The sequence below is a fragment of the Lethenteron reissneri genome, chromosome 17 (assembly GCF_015708825.2).
Source record: "Lethenteron reissneri isolate LAM-NWPU_2019-01 chromosome 17, ASM1570882v1, whole genome shotgun sequence".
NCBI classification, from domain to species: domain Eukaryota; kingdom Metazoa; phylum Chordata; class Hyperoartia; order Petromyzontiformes; family Petromyzontidae; genus Lethenteron; species Lethenteron reissneri.
The window spans coordinates 14,362,154-14,382,672 of record NC_083795.1 but is presented as its reverse complement, the minus strand read 5'-3'; the positions used below and the strand labels follow the sequence as shown (position 1 = coordinate 14,382,672).

General features: G+C 53.1%; 1 protein-coding gene across 1 annotated transcript; it reads left to right on the top strand.

Annotated features, from left to right (window-relative positions):
• Positions 1 to 8,020: 8,020 nt before the first annotated feature.
• On the top strand, positions 8,021 to 12,087 carry LOC133343535 (homeobox protein MSX-2-like). Its single transcript, XM_061553210.1, has 2 exons — positions 8,021 to 8,874; positions 10,688 to 12,087. The coding sequence occupies exons 1-2, from the start codon at positions 8,349 to 8,351 to the stop codon at positions 11,113 to 11,115; spliced, it is 954 nt and encodes a 317-aa protein (XP_061409194.1). The 5' UTR covers positions 8,021 to 8,348; the 3' UTR covers positions 11,116 to 12,087.
• The last annotated feature ends 8,432 nt before the right edge of the window (positions 12,088 to 20,519 follow it).

Genomic DNA, 20,519 nt, shown 5'->3' with positions numbered 1-20,519 from the left:
CCCGCTCAAGGCAACCAACACCAGTGACGATTATCTGAACCGGTCCTGGGCCTCCCCCTGAGGTCGACTCAGCTTCAAATGAGCACCTGGTGCGGTGTGTTAGGCACCGGCACTGGGGAGACAAAGGCGGTCGGGCGTAGCGGTGCTGGGGCGACCCAACAAGCCCGCCTCGTGTGCCGTTCGGGACTTCATCGGTGCTCGCTAACAGCACTTGCCTCAGCAGTGTGTTAGGGCTACACGCGGGGGGGGGGGGTGTTGTGTACGTGTGTGGGCAGATTTGAAAACCTTTATTGGGTGCGTCTTATAATCCGATAGGTTCAAGATTAATATAGATATTTTTTTTATTTAACCAGGGTGAGAACTTTAAGAGACCAGGGGCGGGTGTCGTTTGCAAGAGGGTCACCAACATTACAAAAGCAAAACAAACATACAACAAAGAAAGGTGCGCGTGTGCTCATTCCTGAATGTGTTTATTGACACGTTTGGGGCGCATCTTACTTCCCGGAGCGTCTTAGAATCCCGAATAGACGCAGTACCGGATTGTCCGAGTAACAAAATTGGCATATGACCGGTCGTGAAAGCCGTGCGCATTGACAAGGGTAGTGGTGTGCGACATGTCGAAGTACCAATGCACACGGAGAGACAGAGGGGGGGGGGGCTGGGCACGTGGGTCAGGGTAATGAACGCGCACATTGGAGGCATCGTTGACCTACAAACACCTTGCATTGGATCGTAATTAATTGTAATAAAACGCTTCACGGTTTATGCAAATCGCGTGCGAATGGTGCATTGAGGCGAGCGAAGCGAACACTGCCGGGCAGAGAGCGTGGCCGGAATAGCGAAAAAACAACGAGAAAAGGGAGCCGCTGGAGACGAGGCCGTTGCAAACTAATAATCGGAATTCGTCGAATCGCTCAATCGATGTATGAAAAACAAGACGAGGTTTTACCCTGTCTGGCAATAAAACAGGAGGTGGTGAGATGTGCAAACACCAAACAGAAACCTTTTGCAAGGAATCAGGTCTGATGCGTTGACCGCACGCGCTTGTGGTGACCATCCCACAAACATTCAACAAACATGCTCTGATTTCATTTTTCTCACTTTGATAGTGGCCGAAAAAGGAAACGTTATATGCATAATCGATGTTTACACTCACGATGAGATGCACGTGAAGTCGTGGGTGGGCGAAATCGATTTGAATCGAATATTCGTAAGGTCACAAACGGCGTGTTAACAACACGGGGATCTCTAAATAATAATGTATACTCTTTGGTTCTTTCGGTAAAGTCACGGAGGTATAAAAAAAAATATCACGACGTTTCGGGCACAACACGAGTATCTGTCATCAGGTGGGAAGGCGTGATGACGGACGCTGGTGTTGCGCCCGAAACGTCGTGATTTATTTTATTTTATACCTACGTGACTTTACCGAAAGAACCAAAGAGTTTGGATTCCTGCAGTCACGAAAGCTTCAAATCAATAATAATATGTTCATTGAGACGTCGTTGCCCGCTTCAGTGGTGTTCCATACTAAACAATCAGATACCACGTTTAAACTACGTGATTAGGAATTCAACATTGACACGGGCCACCGGATGGAGCGGTGGTGCTGTGGTTAGCGCACCGCTTATGCGAACCCGGCCGACTGAGTTTAATTCCCGGCCATGGCTCGTATCATTAGTATAGGTCCTCTCTCTCTCCCACCCTCCCTCGCCCGCCTCCATCAGCTCACTAAACTCACATAGACCTGTAAATCATTACTACCACTGGAACAATGTAACACGCGGTACAGCATCCCCTGCTGTTTCATCGCAATTCAACTCGTGATTTGTATTCATTCATTAGGCATTGAACTATTTTCATCGTCAATTAAAAGCAATGACGACACTCTCTACTTGCACGTATCTTATGTCGCGTGAAATAATCGATTTGTGTAACGGACACAACTGGAAGCAGCAGAATGTGTATGCATAAAGCAAGTACTGTATGTATATTGAACTTCTTTCGCACCGTACGTAACCAACCGTGCTAATCTGTACTGTATTTATGCGTAAATCAAGCACCGTACAGTATTTAAGACGAGTCGGGATAAAACTGAAACGAAACTTTTTTTATTTTCTAAAAAAGAGAGCTATACACCTCTTTTTCAGAAGCGACCTGACCCAAAATGACAGCTCAACGAAGTGGCTTATCACGTGGAAATGTAGAGCAGCAGCCAAATACTCTAAACGCGTGTTTCTAAATGTGGAGGGAAAAACCGGAGGACCCGGAGCAAAATCCACGCGACCACGGGGAGAGGGACGTGCAAACTACAAATATACAGCAGCAGGCGTCAGGGTCGGGATCGAACCCACGACCACCCGTATACCAAGCGTGCAGGTAGTTAACATCTGGCCTCCGCGGCGCCTAAAACTGATAACGAGGGGACCAAAATCAGAGCGAAGTGTTTTTAGAGACGCTGAATTTGATCTTTTAAAAAAGCAACAAATCAGAAGGGAAATGTTTTCTTTCTTTCCAATCAGTGCGCATTGCCCTGCACCAGAGAGAGAGAGAGAAACAGAGAGAGAGACACAGAGAGAGACAGAGAGAGAGACAGAGATAACGACCACCGCGGAGATCAAGCCACAAGATCGGCTCAAGCGCAGCAGCAGCAGCAGCATGACACATTGGGGCATCGGTGAGGGATGGGGAGGCCTTCATCCAGCAGTAGATAGACACTGGCTCGTGATCATTACAGCGGTGATGATGGTGACGGTGAGAAAGTTGCGCGACAATGTACCGGTGGAGGCAGAGACCAAAACACTCAGCCGGAGCATCACAGGCAGCAGACAATGCACTCGAGAGGGTGCAACGGTTACGAACAAAACGAATTATTCACTCTAATCGGGACGATTAATCCCCCTGGCCGAGAGAGTGAATCGTGAGTGATCCCGACCGCTTGGCCCTCGTCAAATGTCACGATTCTAATTACTCCACTCACACTGCCCCGGGCGACACGTGTCCCGCCGTGGTCAATAACGCGGAGGCATCTCTGTGCGAATGCTGTCCGGTACAGTGCTGAATTCCACCTCTGCATCCACCAACGCCGCACGGACACACTCACTCACACACACACAGGGCACCTACGTACTACCGCCGTATATCATTTGCCGCGTAATTATATCGCTCTCGTTATCCCTTAAGTCAAAAATTACCCGCCGGAGAGGCACTAGAGACGTAATTGCACGCGTGTGGAGGTGGTGCCGACTCGACTCTCACGGCCAGAGGCCCACACGCTCCCTCGCCCGTGTTGGGCTTGGTGGTGGGGGGGGGGGCACGTTTGTGTTTTTTGTTGGGGGGCCCCACGTGTGTTTAATCGTGAGATGATCGAAGTAAAGTACGGTACTCAACTAATTCATTGACTACCGTATTCCCCGAACTTTAAGATCATCCGGACAGTAATCCGGACAGTTCGAGATGCGTGCCCCGCTGTCAATAAAGTTGCGGAAATCTGTTCCCGCACGCACGGGGTGCGTCTTATAATCCGGAAAAGGGACATTTTCTTCGGAGATAAGTGATTGGTTGTTCTGTTGCAGTTCAGCTCATTAGTTTTTAGTTCAGTTTCATTTATTAGGTATGGCCCTGTGAGCCATTCGGCTCTTGGATCGGGTGCAACCGCAACAAACAAAAACATGAACAAGAAAACATCTTAAAGTGACGACGCGCAACAGAAAAATCCAGGAAAAAAACAGCAAAGTCTTCCAGAAGAAGCACCGTATATCAATGCTGTGTGCAAAAATCCCAGTGGGATGCAAGTCAAACAATAACAACCATAAGACAATTTAGATTAAAGTTATCGGTCTAACTCTGTACAACAACAACCAAATATGGCTAATCCAAAACGTTTTCGAAATGACCAAACTAAAGCTATAAAACAACGTAACAGTGATAATAGGAACTGTGATTCAAATTTAATAATAAACGATATACATAACATGTACGACCAAACTGTGCAGCCATAGCTGGCAGCATGAGGCACTCCATAACAGCGGGAGTTTCAGTAAACTCCAGAAGATGGTACAGTATCCTACAAAATCTTAACTAGAACTGTTGACAACCAGTAACTAAGATGGCATGACTCGTGAGATTTGGAAACACGTACAATAATGTAAATATAGTGTAAAACCAGATATTAAATGGGCCATAGAGATAAAGCAGGAGATGTTTCATGTGTGTCGTCTTTTGTCATCAACTGCTGGATGAAGGCCTGCTGCCCACACTGTGTCGGTCGTGGGAGTCGTTAAACCATACTTCACCACGCCGGTCAGTGTGGTTTGTGGAGAGGGAGGGTGGCCCAGAACCGGTCCAGAGTTCACTCGCCACGAATGAGAGCCGGGGAATCGAGATGAAGAGGTCCGGGGTCTTACAGCGCAGTGCGCTAACCACTGCGCCACCGCTCCACCCCACCCTACGTATTTGAGCCAACTACAGTATTTAAATTAGTCATAATCAGGAACACGGTGTGCACGACATAAACATATAAACAACATTTAAAATCAAATGCTATTATTTAATAGCAACTCGCTGACCCCCCTCCCACCTCCCCCGCAGGTAAAAACCCGTGTGGCGTCAGTCTCTGAATAAAGGCCCCCCACCCCTCCCCCACAGTCTCACCCCCATCCCCCCACCACGCCCCCGGGCCCCCCACGAGCTGCGCGTGACTGACGACGAGACTGGGGAACACTTCCCAGGATCCAGAGGGAGGCGACAGGCGGTGACGTCACACCGGCGGGAGTTGTCACGTGTGAGTGTCGTCACGTCGAACGAGCGGTTGTACCCGTGACTGCCCCTTTGTTTTGCCTTTGTGTGCGCGCCACATCAGTGGAAATTGCACGTTCCAATCTCGCGGCCCGCACACTATTGAGGTCGAAATAATACAAATGGGAATGTACGTAATTGATTTGTGAGATAATTGTATTTTTATTTCCGTTATAATTTGTGTTTATATTTACAAATTATTTTTTTAACTCTTGCTGCCGTGTTTGCCGTTGAGTCACCCTTGAAAAAGAGCTGCAAAGCTCAGTTGGCAAATCACTCGGATAATAAACTTCTGAAACGTCCGATTCTAATCTATAACATTCCTTGACCTCCGATTAGCACGGCTGGCTACGTACGGCGCGAAAAAAGTTCAACATTCGTACGTACAAACGGGTTCTTGTTGTTTTAGCGGCACAGAGAGGCGGCGACGAGATGAGTCCCGACAGCCGAGACCCGAACTGTAACGCATTCAAACTACCGGATCGCGAGGTGGGCGCGCGTGTGGTTGTGGTGACGCAGAGGAATTTAATTGCAAACGCTTCTCGTGCCAGCAAAGAGGCTGCTCGACATTCGTAATTCACGATGGCACCACGCCTTCCCGCACGAGCGAGATCTATTCCCTCGTGATGTATCACGAATGACGGCGGCCAGATGCTTAACTTTATTGCGTTTTTTTAAATAACAATAGTAAGTGCAAGGACGAGTGTTTACCTGAGGGTGAGTTGGACGTCCGCAGCGATACAGTGTGAGCTCGTGCACACGAGGAGCCAGGCGGATTGTTGACGTCGCGCGACGGCTTGCGGAGAAGTGGGCCTTCATCCAGCAGTGGATAGGTCATAGCTGATGGTGAGGATTTAGCTCGGCGAGGAAGCCTTCCCCGAGTCTCCAGACTGGCCAAAGCCCCGTGGAGGATTGTATCTTTTCGTGTTGGAGGCAGCCAGAAATACAATCGCGAGTCATTGTATTTTTACCAACGTTTTACTCACGCTAAGAATATCTATGTTGAGCTATATGCTTCGTCCGCTTAAAGTTACCCACTTCCTCTTCACAGCCGGTAGAGTAAATAATACATGTGTAAGGTACAGATTGAATCGTTACGGGCCGCTGGCCTGCGGGAGTCGAACTGTGACTACAATCATCAACGGCCCAGTGGCTAACAGGGCGGCAGTGAAACGAGGGGTTTGGAGCCGTTCGGACCACGTCGCCTCTGTCTGCGTATTCATGCAAAGACTTGTACCTAGTGTGTTTTTTTATGGACGATAGAGGGAAAATGTTGTTAGCTAGTACCTATAAAAACCAGCGTGGCACACGGAGGGACTGATGTGGCCTGCACCGCGCAGCGCAGACCGGACGTCACGTAGGTATAAAATAAATCACGACGTTTCGGGCGCAACACAAACGTCCATCATCAGGTGGGAAAGCATGGTCCGCTGTTGAGACAGACTTTTAAAAAACAGCCTGCCTCGGCAGCAGACCATGCTTTCCCACCCGATGACGGACGCATGTGTTGCGCCCGAAACGTCGTAATTTATTTTTATTTTATACCTACGTGACTTTTCCGAAAGAACCAAATAGTATGGATTCCTGCAGTCACGAAAGCTTCAAATCAAAATCAGACCGGACGTGTTTGTACCCCCCCACGCTGACCTTCATGAGCACACCACAACACCGGGTACTCATTCACGTCTGAGTCGACCTAGAGGATAAACAGCCCCACTTTCAGACACCAGTTGCCATCGGTTTTAATAAATGCGGCATCACGGCCAGCACTCGAACCGCGGTTGGCCGCGTTCGAAACACAGCGCGCGGCACGACGGCGGTGTCGACAGCCCGACAGAGGAGGCAAGCGGAGTTAGCGAGCGCCTATTACACTCCCCATGCACGGGGTGCGGGGACCCTGAGCGCCGCTCGGGAGAGAACCGGGCCCTCATTCTCGCGATGGTCACGCCCATTATGCTAATTGCCGCATTAGATCGCTAATTGAGCAACAGAGCGCGCAGGCGCCGCTCCCCGCTGGCCGAGGGCGGGGCCGACGTCTCCTCAATCCCCCACCCCCCCGAGCTTCGCCTGTACCCCCACCCCGTCTCCTCCCACCCTGGGCCCCAGTCTCCTCTATCCCATGGAGCCGGTCTTCTCCACCTCTCAGCGTCTCCTCCTCCTACTATGACCCCCCCCCCGTGCCGCCGTCTTCTCCTCTACTCCCTCCCCCCCCTGACACAGACCCCGCTGATGCTTTCGATCACTTATCTCTCTGCCCCTCTCTCTTCTTGTCCTTTCCTCCCTCTTCCCCTCGTCTCTCGCGCTCTCCATTCCCGTGCATGAACATCGTCCCCCCACCACCACCACCGCACTCTATAGGGATGCGATCAGGAGCGGTGCGCTGAGCGTGATCCGTGCAGTTGCGCCGGAGCGCAAAGGGCGGCGATTCCAGCACGGGCGGAGCGCGGGGCGGGCGGGCGGGGGAGGCGGGGAGGAGGAGGCGGGGAGGCAGGGAGGAGGGCGGGAGGAGGGAGGGACCCTTGCCCATTCACCCCGAGGTTACGCGCTTTGATCCCGCCGACGCTGGCGCCTAAAAACAACCCACTCGTCTGCCTTATTAAACCATCCGCCTAATAGTGACAGAGGGGGTTAGACTCGCAATTAGCCCGTCCGGGGCTGCCTCCAGGCAACCAATCGATCCCGCGGGACCATTTAAGGCTTCTTGGGGTCCACCACTTCCACCATCCTCCACCCCCCTCCCTCCACCAGCACCGCGCGTTCGAGAATTTAAAAACTGGCGGATTCATTTAGCGACGGCGCACGTTCGGAACGCGTTAAGCGCGGCGTACTTAACTAAACACCGCCAATACCCACGGCCCATCATCATCATCATCGACGCTACCATATGATGCGAGTAATTGCGTGTGGCGGGGTTGAGTCGGCGCGACTCCCCCAGACCAGAGACAATTTTGGGCTAAAAATTACTCCACCGGCGCTCCTGCTCGGCGGAGATTAGAGGGGCCCGGGGCCATCAATAAACCCGGCTCGCCGCGAGTGGTCCGGGTGATTACAGACTAATTTACTCGCAATGATTATTGATAGCCGGCCCACGAGGGCAGCCAATGGTTGCGGCCCGGCGGGCCAACGTCAGCCGGGGCGCGCCGCCTCCGTGGGCGGACCCCCCCCCCCCCCCTCCTTTAAAACCTCCTCGCCGAGATGGGAGCCCGACTTCCCGGCGCGGTAGCTCGATGCCCCCCCTCCTACTCCTCCTCTCTGTCGTTCGCTCCACCCCGCCTCACCTCACCACTTCGCCACCTCCCCCGGCCATGAGAACGACAGCGGCTCCCAGATCCGTGTCATCACCGCACTGCGCTCCCTGCTGCCCGGCTGCGCAGCGCTGAGAGCAGTCGCCAGGTGGACGCGGCGAGGCGCACACGCAGCGAGGCGCGGGAGTTCGCAACCCGGAGACCCTGCTGCTGCTTGCCTGCTGCTGCTGCTGGTGGCAGTTGTCGTTGTTGTTGGATTTGTAGAACAGTGAAGGTTGCGGTGGAGTGGCTTTTAGTCGCGAGGACATGAACGCATTTCGCTTCGCGGTCGAGGAGGACGCGAAGTCGCATAAACTTTCCCCGACTCCAGATTCGTTTGCGTCGGACGCGGAACACAGCCCCGCCGCGATGCAGGACGGCAAGGCCGCCCGGGAAGAGCTCTCGTCGTCACATTCGCCGTCGTCTTCGTCGTCGTCGTCCACAACATCATCGTCGGCGTCGTTGTCATCGTCACCGTCGGGCCTCGATGTGGCCGCGAAGAGCGCGCGGAGTGTTTGCGCGCTGCCCTTCAGCGTGGAGTCGCTCATGTCCGACCGGCGACCGAGCAGGGACTTGGCGCTCCGCTCGGCCAGCGACGGCACGGCCGGCGATCGCTCCCCGGGCCCGCTGCCCGCAAGCTCCCCCTACTCCGTCAAGAGCCTCCTGCACCGCGGGCCCGCGGGCCCCGGGCCCCAGAGCCACTGCGCCGACGGCGGGGAGCCGTGCGCGGAAGGCGACCCCCAGGACGGCCTGGCCGGGTGGATGCACGGAGCTGCCTACTCCCCGCCGCCGAGTACGTATCGCCGATACACTCACCTGTTGTATCTGATGCCCGCTCACCTGTGCCGTGTGTGTTGGGGCAGTGGTGCTCCCGGCCGCAGGAGACTCGGAATAGATTCGCGATGTCGAGAACCCACTCGTTTGTTTTTAGGGAGAACGACCCTATTAAGCGTGTCAGTTAGCTGTTGGGCGGTGATCGTGCCGTCGGGTGGACATGATGCTGTAGGGTGGGCATGTTTAGACTCGTACACTACAAACGGATCCTAAAGCCGAACTGAAAGAACTGCGATTGCGTTTTCGGAAGTAACTTTTCAAACTCGGAACCGACTTTGACTTGAGCCGAAATGTTGCGCGCCGGTGCCAACCCGATACGTCCGCGCACACGCAACTCGAGCTGCTGCTGCTGTTGTTGTTATGCCGGATGTTTATTGTGGCGTTATGTAAATTAGACTAGATTCTAGAGACGGTAGATATCATCGACACGTCCAAGCCGAGTGAACTTCTCTCTCTATTTTTTGTACCGATGTTATCCAGCTCAGTTGTGTTGTGTTCTCGATTTTCATCGCGGGCTGGTAGCGCGTAATGGCCTCTACGACTTGGCTTCGCATGCCATCGGAATCTCTGGGAGAGAAACCCTTTTTTCACGATCCCTTAAGCAGTTTCATTGAGTTGCGCCGCCGATTTGAGCGTTTTTATTACAACGAAAAATACGAGGACGAAGTTTAAGACTCTCGTCGGTGGCTCCCGAGTTTCGAATTCAACGTGGCCATTAAAAACATTAAATAACTTCACCCGAATCCGCCGAAACGTGCTCGTCCATAATTACACGCGTTTATATCTCGTGTTCTGTATACTGTATATATGTACACACAGTTGTATTAATTTGAATATTGTTTAAACACAGTTTGTGTTTTTAATTATATTACGTTTCTCGTAAGAGAATTGTATCGGTAAACGTAGTTGCATCTTTTAATGTTTTCCCGATCTCCTTGGTGAACGCTAGCCAGGGCGAGCGGTTGTTGTGCCTGCCGCGTGCTCACCGACACCGATCTGTCGCTGAATGAGTGGCACAAACTGCACGCGCGCGGGACGCGTTATTTATATTGCACTCGGTAAACATGCTCGCGATATTGTGTCAACTTTATCGAGACGAGCGGTGTTTGTTTCCCATTGTCCCAAGTCTTTTAACTTATTCCCCGATTTAGATAGGTTAATGAATGCTCGCGCGTGGGTGTGTGTTTTACAGTCTATTTTATTAGCCCATTGCCGCAAAGGGGCTCGTTCACGTTGCGTTGGTCACACGTCGTTCTTGACCATACCTCACGCTAATTGAAAACGCGCAGCAAATTCGTCGCGAAAGAGCGCTCCTGTGGCTTGCAGCGGAAACGCGAGGCCGTCGTTTCTGGCAACGGCTCTTCATCAGATGTAACGATGCTTTCTGGCGTTGTATCTTTGCCGCTGTCCAACAGCCGTTGTCTATAAGGTGACGTTGTGTCACGAATGTCGCGCGCGATTAGGTCATGCTTGCACACGACTTGTCAACACAAGTCCGTACATTTGTTTGCGCAATTATAACAATTATCAACGATAATTAAGACTCGGCTTTTCTTTCAGGTGAATCCTCTTTTAATAATAATGCGTTTCATTTATTTTATATTAAGCGAGTTAATTGGCGAGTTGCGCGTGGCGTGAAAAGTTGGGCCGCGTTTTTCCTTCCACGCACCACGGGCGCTCCTTCATCCAAAACTCCAGCCTCACTCCCCCCTCGCCCCCCCAGCTCCCCCCTAACTCTCCATCTCTCCCGTCATTCCACCCCCGACTCGCAGGACGGCTGAGCCCCCCCGCGTGCACGCTGCGCAAGCACAAGGCGTCCCGCAAGCCGCGCACGCCGTTCACCACGTCGCAGCTGCTGGCGCTGGAGCGCAAGTTCCGGCAGAAGCAGTATCTGTCCATCGCGGAGCGTGCCGAGTTCTCCAACTCGCTGAACCTCACCGAGACCCAGGTCAAGATCTGGTTCCAGAACCGGCGCGCCAAGGCCAAGCGCCTCCAGGAGGCCGAGCTCGAGAAGCTGAAGATGGCTGCGGCGGCCAAGCCCCTGCTGACGCCCGCTGGGTTCGGGCTACCGTTCCAGTTCGGGGCCCCGCTGTACGCCACGGCCAGCGTGTCCCCCGCCTTCCCGCGGGCAGCGCTGCCCATGGGCCACCTGGGACTCTACTCGGCGCCCATGGGCTACGGCATGTACCCGCTGTCGTGAGGACCCCGGTGGCCCGTGTGGCCGCTTGTTGGACCGTGGGGCCGTCGTTATCGCCATCGTCGCCGCAGCTGCCACCATCGTCGCGACCTCGAGAGCGGCGATGGCGTCACGAGTGGCCACGGCTGCGACTGGCACCTGGGCTACGTGTGGCGCAGGGTCCGGCACCAGCCTGGGCGTGTGAGTGCGCGTGGGAGTGTCCGAGGAATCTGTGTACTTGTGCGCGAGTCTGTGTGCCCGTGTATCCGTCTCAATGTCTTATGTGTGTGGCTGTCTATGCGTTTGTATGCATATGTTTCCACATTCATGTCTGTCTGCGTATCAGTATGCATGTTTCCGTGTGTCTCTGCGTATACGCCCGTCTCTGCGTATATATACGAATGTGTGTGTGTCTATTTGTCTCTATCTGTGTCTCTTGTTTTATTCTTTGTCTGTTCATGTGTACGTGTGTGTGTGTGTGTCCGATTCGCTCACCCCGGTACGAGTTACGTACTCGTGGGCCCCCCACGCAGACCGAAAAACTGAAGTCCACGCGGTGCTGCGCGCAGTGAGTGCGCGGGGCACGAGGCGGGCTGAAGACCTCCCAGCCCTCCACCATGGCCCGTGAACGTCCCTCTCCGTATTTAGGCCTACTGTAGCAGCGCCACCGTCCCCAGTCTTAAGAACTATTTTCCGGAAGCAGTTCGTTTCGATAAAGGAACCCAGAAGGGGACTCCAGTCCAGGACGCCCCCCTGCGGTGCCGTTTGAGGGGGTCCCCCTTGCTGTGCGGGGACTGACCACGTGAGCGGCACCACGGCGCCGGGACGGCCGCCACGGACTGTGAGCTCGCAAAAGGGACCTCCTCCTTGTACCATAGTGTAAATTATATCATATATAGGTTATTATATTATGCATTTTCAATGATCTATACGTTTTTTGTATAATTATTACTGTACTACGAAACATCGACAATAAAATACTTGGTGTGAGTTATACGCACTTTGTGGATGGGTTTTTATTTGTTTCCCCCGGACGAGCGCGAGGTTTTGCCCTGGGCGCGCAAGGCGATAGAACACCGCCCGCGGCCTCCACCGCCCGCGGCCTCCACCGCGCGGCGATGTCACGAACGCCGCCGCCGCCTCGCCAGCGTTCACGCGACACAATGCATCGACGCCAATGCAGCTCTTCGCGCGGTGTGTTTTTATTTTTAAGCGGTCTTGTGGTGTTTTTCCAAGCGAGCTGTCGCTGGTAGTAATTTAGGATGAATGTTACTTGAAAAACAACTCGGTCGACGCGAGATAATTTGGCGAGATTTTTTATTATTAAACTTTGATCATTACTACAGGTTGCGTGCAACAGGGTGCGGGTTTGGTAAATGCGACAGCTTGGACTACAAAGATCCCCCGTATAGCCTTAACAGACTGTTGGGACAAGTGCTGTTAGCGAGCACCGAATGAAGGCCGGCACGGCACACGAGGGGGTGGGTGGCCAGCACGACGCCCGGCCGCCTTTGTTTGTCTCGAGTCGTGATGTTTATACACCGCACCAGGTACTCATTTGAGGCTGAGTCGACTTATAGGAGGCCCAGGAATGGATTAGTTATTGTCTCCGGTGTTGGCCGGTGAGCGGGATTCTAATTCTGCTCGCTGGGTGTTTGGAGCACTGCGCACCATCCGCTGCGCTACCGGTCCCCACAGGCTACACGCAGACAACCCACACGGTGCATACACTGTGTTTGTAAGTACATGGTCTACGTCCTTGTATTTAGATGTGTGCGCGTGTAATTTTCGTGTGGCGCGTTGCAGAGATAAGCCACTGCATATTTGGAGCCGCATAAAAAAGTTGTAAATCAATGGACAGGTTCTGTAGCCATACAACGGCGCTGGCTGTGAGCGGCAATATCGAGGTGTGTGTGTGTAAATACACCCGCGGTGTGTGTGGTTTATGTACGGCGTGTTCGTGTGTGTGGCGTAGTATAGCAGTTAGCGCTGCACTACGGACCTGGCGACCCCGGTTCGATTACCACTCACGGCCAACACCAGTGATGATTATCTGAACCTGCTCCTGGGCCTCCCCTAGGTCGATTCGGCCTCAAATTAGTACCTGGTGACGTGTGAACATATCGCCACTAGGGAGACAAAGGCGGCCGGCGTGGTGTTGGCCACCCACCTCGTGTGCCGTGCCGGCCTTTATAGGTGTGCTTACTAACAAGCACTTGCCCCAACAATCTGTTAAGGCTATACGGGGGATCTTTGTATGTGTGCCACCTTCATAAGTTCTCGCTCACAGCACTTGGGCCAACGGTCTGCAAAAGCGAGATGGCGAATCTTAATATCTGTGTACGGTTCTGTCGATTAGTCAGCGTAGGCTGGCGTTGCACGCATGGGTATGCGCCGTATGTAATTAATGTGTGTGTGTCATTGCGTAGTATATGTACGCCATGCTGTGCGTATGTGTGTTTCCTGCCACCTCTCGTCATGTGTGTACGTGTGTGCGTGTGTGTTAAGCACTCTGCGTGTATATACATCCATGTGTGTAAGTGTAGTGTATAGATATGTCCAGTTACCTCTAGAATTGCAAGCATACTTTTTCGATGTAAACGATTGTGTTCGTGCGGGCACTGCATATGCTCTGTATGCACAACATGTTGTGTCGTGTGTGTACTTCTAGATGTGTTAGATGTGCAACCGACAACCCCAACATTTATTTAATTTATGTATAAGAGACATCTGTTAAGTGTTTGTGTGCTTGATTTATCTTGGCGATATATCTGTTTAAAGTATGTTATGTGTTTATATGTGCATGGTCCAGTGTCCCGTCGTTTGTGTATCACTAGGTCGTGATAAATCTGATCAATTTTTGTATGTTTGTCAATCGATCGTTTTGTTATTAACGTATTTTATGCAAGAGGTGTGTGTGTGTGTGTTTTTGTATGTTTATTGTGTAAGGTTGATGTATGTATATTACGTATCATTGTACGTGTTTGCATTTGCGTGTGTCTCCAGTCACTCCTTGAGTGGTGTGTAATATCGTGCATGATGTGAATCCGAGTGTTTTGATTTATGTCTGCGATTCTTGGGATGTCTGCGGAGCGGTAGGGTAGCGGTCACCGCGCTGCGCTACGAACGCGACTCGGCCACAAATGAGTAGTCGGTGCGATGTAAAAACATCGCCACTGGGGAGACAAAGGCGGTCGGGCGTGGTTACTGGCCACCCACCCCCTCGTGCGCCGTGCCGGCCTTGATAGGTGCTCGCTAACAGCACTTGCTCCTACAGTCTGTTAAGGTTAAACGGGGGATCTTTGTCTTTGCATATACATATGGGTGTAGTTGGGGGTGTAGTTGTGTGCCGTCACCACCATTGTGTGTACGTGTTTGGTTCCACGTGTTTTTTTTTTTCGAATGAATAATCTGCGTTATGTACATATAGTGCATTATATCTGTTGTATGTAACGTGTATATGTACACGTAACATGATGCACGTTTGTGTTTCCGTTATGTTTGTTGTGTAATATTGGTTTGTCTTGGCAACATATCGCTTGTGTGTTTACAATGTATAAGTGTGTGTACCTGTGTGTATCAAGCCACCTAGTATTGTTTATCTGTATGTTCCTAACAATATATGTGTATGTGAATTATGTCCGCGTTACTTAAGGACTTCTTTCGCACCGTACGTTCACAATCGTGCTAATCGGAGGTGGGGGATGTGTGCATCTAGAGTATACGATACGTGTCAGTAATGTATGCTATATGTATGTGCATTAAGTATATTATATATCTGTGTGTTTATAGAGTATGACGTGTGTGTGTATATAACGTATTAAATATATCGTTGTTTATCTGGTATACTAAATGTGCATATGTATTTATAACGTACGGTATGCGTGTGTGTGTGTATAGCGTGCGTGTATGTAGCGCATATGCGTGTGCACGATGTATGTGTATAGTGTATAATGTGTATATGTCTAGTGGAATGTGTGTGTGTGGTTAGCCCACTGCGCATGAACCTGGCGACCCGAGTTCGATTCCAGCTTACGACCAATAATAGTGTCAGCGAATATCTTAACCGGTCCTGGGCCTTGCCGAGGTAGACTCCGCTTTAACGATTGCCTGGTGCTGTGTGTTCAACATCAGCACTGGGGAGACAAAGGCGGCCGGGCGTGGGGTTGACCACCCACCCTCGCGTGCGCCGTGCCGGCCATCATAGGTGCTCGCTAACAGCACTTGTCCCAACGGTCCGTTAAAAAGGCTATATGGGGGATCTTTGCCTGTTTTTGTGTTCGTCCAGACACCCGTCGCACGCGTGTACCCTGGCAGCCCCCGTGCCCCGCGCTCCAGGTGACAATAGGTGCGGCCACGTGACCCACGTCCCTGCGTGGGTCACGTGCGCCTCTCGCATCGACGCTCGTTGCTCGAACGGCCGGACACGCCGAGCGGCCAGCAACAAGCAGTCACTGTTGAGGATGTGATGCCGTGTGTTCAAGTCAAATACGTTTCTTGAATTGGGCAAAGTTATTTATTGTACGGGACTTGGAGGGGAGGGAATTACAAAGCGGAGCGGTGCATAGGAAGAAGCGGACGCGTCAGTGTTGCAGACCTGCGGAGTGGTGAGTGGGTGAGTGTTGTGGTGGCGTAGTGGTTAGCGCGCTGCGCTACGAACCCGACGAACTGAGTTCGATTCCTATTCATGGCCAACACCAATGGCGATTATCTGAACCGCTCCGGGGCTTCCCCTAGGTCGACTCAGCCTCAAATGAGTACCTGGTGCGGTGTGTAAACATCGCCATTCGGAAGACAAAGGGGGCCGGGCGTGGTGCTGGCCACCCACCCCCTCGTGTGCCGTTCCGGCCTTCATAGGTGCTCGCTAACAGCACTTGCCCCAACAGTGTGTTAAGGCTACACGGGGGATCTTTGCCTTTCTTGTGACCTGCAGTGTGGTGAGTGGGTGAGTGTTGTTGTCACCTGCAGTGCCGTGGTTGAACGCAGTGTGAATGAGGACTAAACAGTGAGTCTGATAGAGCCGCGTCCCCAACACGGCTGGACGAGTGAAGTTGGTATGTGCTGGAGTTGTTGTTTTAAATTCACCCGGCTAGGATTAATAATAATAATAATAAAGACAAACAAAAATATTTACCCCTCCTCCGAAGTTGGCGAACACGCACTGATGACGCCCATACGAGTTCGACTCCTGCCACCGGTCACGGCTTTGAGCAGCGAGTGCTGATCGCTTCTTGCCCGTTTGGGCGGATTTGTGTGTGTGGGGGGCGAGGGGGGGGGGGTCTTGCGCCTCTGTGTTTAGTTCCATTCGAGGAGCCCGGCCCTAATCTCGACATCAACCTACAGGGACACTCTCTCGCGCGCCTTGCGTCACAATTGCACGCGCTCCGTTGACACTCGGTGACTAAGCGCGGTGTTGTTTATGGAGGCGACTTCACGTGGCAAAGTTATATCGTTGACTTTCATCGATCACCGCGTGTGTAACTATAATACTTAAACGCTGCGTTGCGTCGCTGGGGAGACATGTTAAATATACAACATGCGTGGTCTGAAATTGCCACATTTCACACGCATGCGGCTATATATTACGGTGTGTTCTCTCTCTCTCTTTATATATGCATATTGTGTAGTTGTGAATCAGGCAACCCGAGATAAATTCCCAGCCACGGCTAGCATCGATGGCGAGCGGTATCTGAACCGGCTATAGCCCGCCCCCTCTATTCACTCATCAACCCGTACTGACCCAGCGTGGTCAAGTATGGTGAAACAACCCCCGCGGACCAACGCGGCTGTACATGTGCATGATCGTTCTCGTCGTGTATCGCGGCGTGGCTTTGTGTGCTACTATCTGGTGTCGCGTTAGACGCGCGTGCCGTTCTCGAGCCGCGCTGGTTCACAAACGACTTCGTCACACTCGCGCGGACGGAGAAGCGGCGTCGTTCCACGCGTGTCTCTGGTGCGGGGACTGCCTCTGCTTCGCGCATTCTTCTTCGTCGAGCGCGGACGGGGTTCGCGATTGTCTCCGCCGCAGACGTCGGCGCTGAATCCCGCGAGCCGAACGCGCTCCTTCCCCAAGAGCGCGCGCGCGCATCCGGCTCCACGCATCAACTCGCTCCCCCCTCTGCCCGTTACTAATTATCCCCCCACCCCACAACCCCGTCCCTTCTCCACCCCCACCCGTCGACACGGAGTTAATTAGGAGACATCCGACATCGTCTTCATTTGAAGCCAACATAAAACGTGCAGTTTTATATAATCGAAGCTATATGCTACAATTTTACGGTATCTTGTGAAGGCATAATCACGCGTAGCTTTCATTGGAGCCACTCATGGGCCACCAGACACCAATTCACACTGAGCCACGAGCTTCTCCTCCTCCTCTTGCTCCTGCTGCTGCTGCTCTATATTCACACTCGGCTGTGGAGGCACCACGTCCCAGGGAGAATCGCCTCTCCCCACCCAGTGGTCCCCCTTCTCCCCACGAGCTATCCTCCCTCTGCGAAGTCACCCCGCTCGCTGCCTCCAGCGTACACCACCTCTCCACACCGACTACCCCCCTATCTCATCCGAATATCCTCTCTCTACCGTGCGTCCCCTCTGCTTACTAAGTACCCCCCTGTCCACCGGGTACTCCCTCTGTCCTCTGGACACCTTTATCCACCGGTTATTCCCTTTCTCCGCCTGGCACCCCCTCTCCATCGGACCACCCCCTCCCCCTTTCCTCTTCTTCACCGGGCGCCCCTTCTACCAGGTAACCCACTTTCATCTCGGGGGGTATCAGGAGGCGTACCCCGCGAGCCGCCGAGTCTCCCGCCCGCCCTGCAGAGTTCCTCACCCCCCCCGCGCCATCATCGTCCGGCGCGGCCGTAAATCCTCTTAAAGCCGGAAGTCGGGAGCAGGAGGCGGAAAATTGCCCGGAATCCCGAATCAAAGCGCGGCCCAGGTGCTCGCGGCCCCGACCGCCACCCCCCTCCTCCCCCACCCCCGACACGGGGACCTTGCGCCGCCGAGGCCGAGCCCTCGTGTCTACGGGCCCCCCTGGGCCCCCCTGGCCCCCCTGGCCCCGCTGCCCCCCCTGGGCCCCCCTGGCCCCCCTCGCTCTCGCCAAGCTCCGGCCGGAACCTCGAGGAGCCACGCGGACCGCGTGCGAGCCGCGCCGCGTGCGGCAACTTCAGCAGCGGTGGCAGCAGTTGGAGTGGCAGCAGCGATGGTCGCAGGAGCAACTCCATCGTTATCATCATCAGCAGCAGCAGCAGCAGCGGCAGCAGCAGTAGCAGAGTTATGAGCAGCAGTAGCTGATTTCGCTGCAACAGTGGGTGTAAACTTGGCCAGTGCTGAAGAAGGGCCCTTGTACGAAACGTCGCAGCTAAAGCGTAGCCGATATACTACTAATTTGTAGTACCATCACACAATACGCACACACGGTCAGGCCAGAGTGCGTCTCCTCTCTTCACATAAGGTCAGACACAGGACCTCTGTGAACACCAAACTGTGTCTATAAACAGTTAATATTGTACATGCATTAGTGTAGAGCGGTGGCGCAGTGGTTAACACACTGCGCTCTTCACCCAACAACCCTAGTTTGATTCCCGCGTACGGTTAACATCAGTGGCGAGTGATATTTGAACCAAACCTGACCCTCCACCCCACACCACCAACCCACTTCAACAACCTACACTGAGCCAGCGTAGTGAAGTATGGTGGTCAAACAACCCCCGTTACCCTTCCTGGGAGGGGATGATTTTATCCAGAGACGCGCTTATTATGGTCAGAGTATTACTGCGATGTACTATCATATAGATAGTGTGGAGTAGGAGGCCGTCATCCAGCGGTGGATTGACACATGAATATAAATATATTTTGTAAATACATCTACTTCTCATCATTGTCAGCCATTGTCTATCTACTGCTGGATTAAGGCATCTTCACGCCGTCACCACCCCCCGCGGTCCCGGCTGTCACTTCGTTACGAGTCTCGCCCAGTCGGCACCATCCCCGTCTCTCGATGCGTCCTGCCCAAGCCCATTTACTGCCTTTACCAATCCCAAATGTCAATGTGGCACCTCTGACTCGGTGTTTGTTCCATTGACTCACGCGTTCCTCGTTCTGTCTCTCAATGTAATTCATCCAAGCGTTTATCTCTCCGTGCTAATTAACTGTAACGTAAAGGGGCTTGCTTCGTCGACATTTTCCGGAACGCTGCTTGGGTTTGGCTTACAATAGGGATTATTATTATCGGTGTAAGGCTCTGCCACGAGAGTACACGATTACACCTAGATATAATAATAATAATACTCGTGTATCACTGTACCCGATATTCCTATCCACGCGACCGCAGACAAGCATCACGAGGACATATACGGCGAGATAGATGTGTCTGGGTGCTAACATCATTCCTGGAACGTCGTTGGGAACTGCTCCGCAGCGTTTTATCTGCACGGTTGGTGACTGACGGAACCGGCGTTGGTGCAGACTCTGAGTCCCCTGGCACGCGGGGAGGGGATTTTGGAAGCGCCTTCTGGGGGCGCGTGCGTGCGTGCGCGCGCGTGCGTGCGTGCGCGCGATTCTCCCGACGGCCCGGCCTTCCTAGTTTAGCCATCAACAGATGCGAGTCATTAGCGCTCTCACGCACGCACACACACGCAGGGACTGATCATCATCACCACCACCACCGTCATCATCATCATCACCACGGCCTCGACCGCAGAGTGGAGACGACTGCTGTGCACCAGTGCGGATTGTTTGGGGTGATGGGGGAGGAGGAGGGGATGGCGACGAGAGGAGACCGTGGGGGAGTTGCGAGTGTCGGGGGGGAGCCGTGGCTTGAACCCGCGTGGAGGCGGCTTCAAGCGAACGCGAAGAGCTTCGTTCCCGAGTGCTCGTCCACGCGACAGATGTCCTCGCCTCTCCCGTCATGCCTCGCGCGGCATCGCTCCGCTCACGCGTCCGATAACGAGGGGGTGTTTCTCGCGAGCTCCGCGCGTGTGACTATCTTACTCTCCGAACTGGAATGATTGCGCCGAAAAGAAAGACGCACCCCCAAACTCATGCCCAGGTGGCTATGCAGTCGTACAGAGTCGGTCTCCCACACACACACACACGCCGATCCGATTCTAAGACGCACCCCCAAATATGCTTTAAAATCCAGAAAAATTGGTCTTTTTATCGGGAGCAAATATTATTTATCCTTTATCAACATCGTTGGGATGCTAGTAGGTGCTAAAAACCCCTTCCCCGTGATCAGCCCCCGCCCCTCCACGTTATAAGTTATTACAGTCGAACCACGAATGTTGGAACAATATATAGACGTGGGGTGACCGCCAGAGCAGAGTGTGCGAGAGACGGGGGCAGGCCACATCGTTACTCACTCTGCTGAGTGTTTAACGCGTCATACTCCACCCTCACCGCCCCAACCTCCTTAATACAAGTTT

What these genes read in the sequence shown, in the direction of transcription:
- LOC133343535 (XM_061553210.1), top strand. Translation starts at nt 8,349, where the DNA reads ATGAACGCATTTCGCTTCGCGGTCGAGGAGGACGCGAAGTCGCATAAA. An exon ending in TGCCTACTCCCCGCCGCCGA is followed by an intron (nt 8,875 to 10,687) that starts GTACGTATCGCC and finishes CCCGACTCGCAG; the next exon opens with GACGGCTGAGCCCCCCCGCG.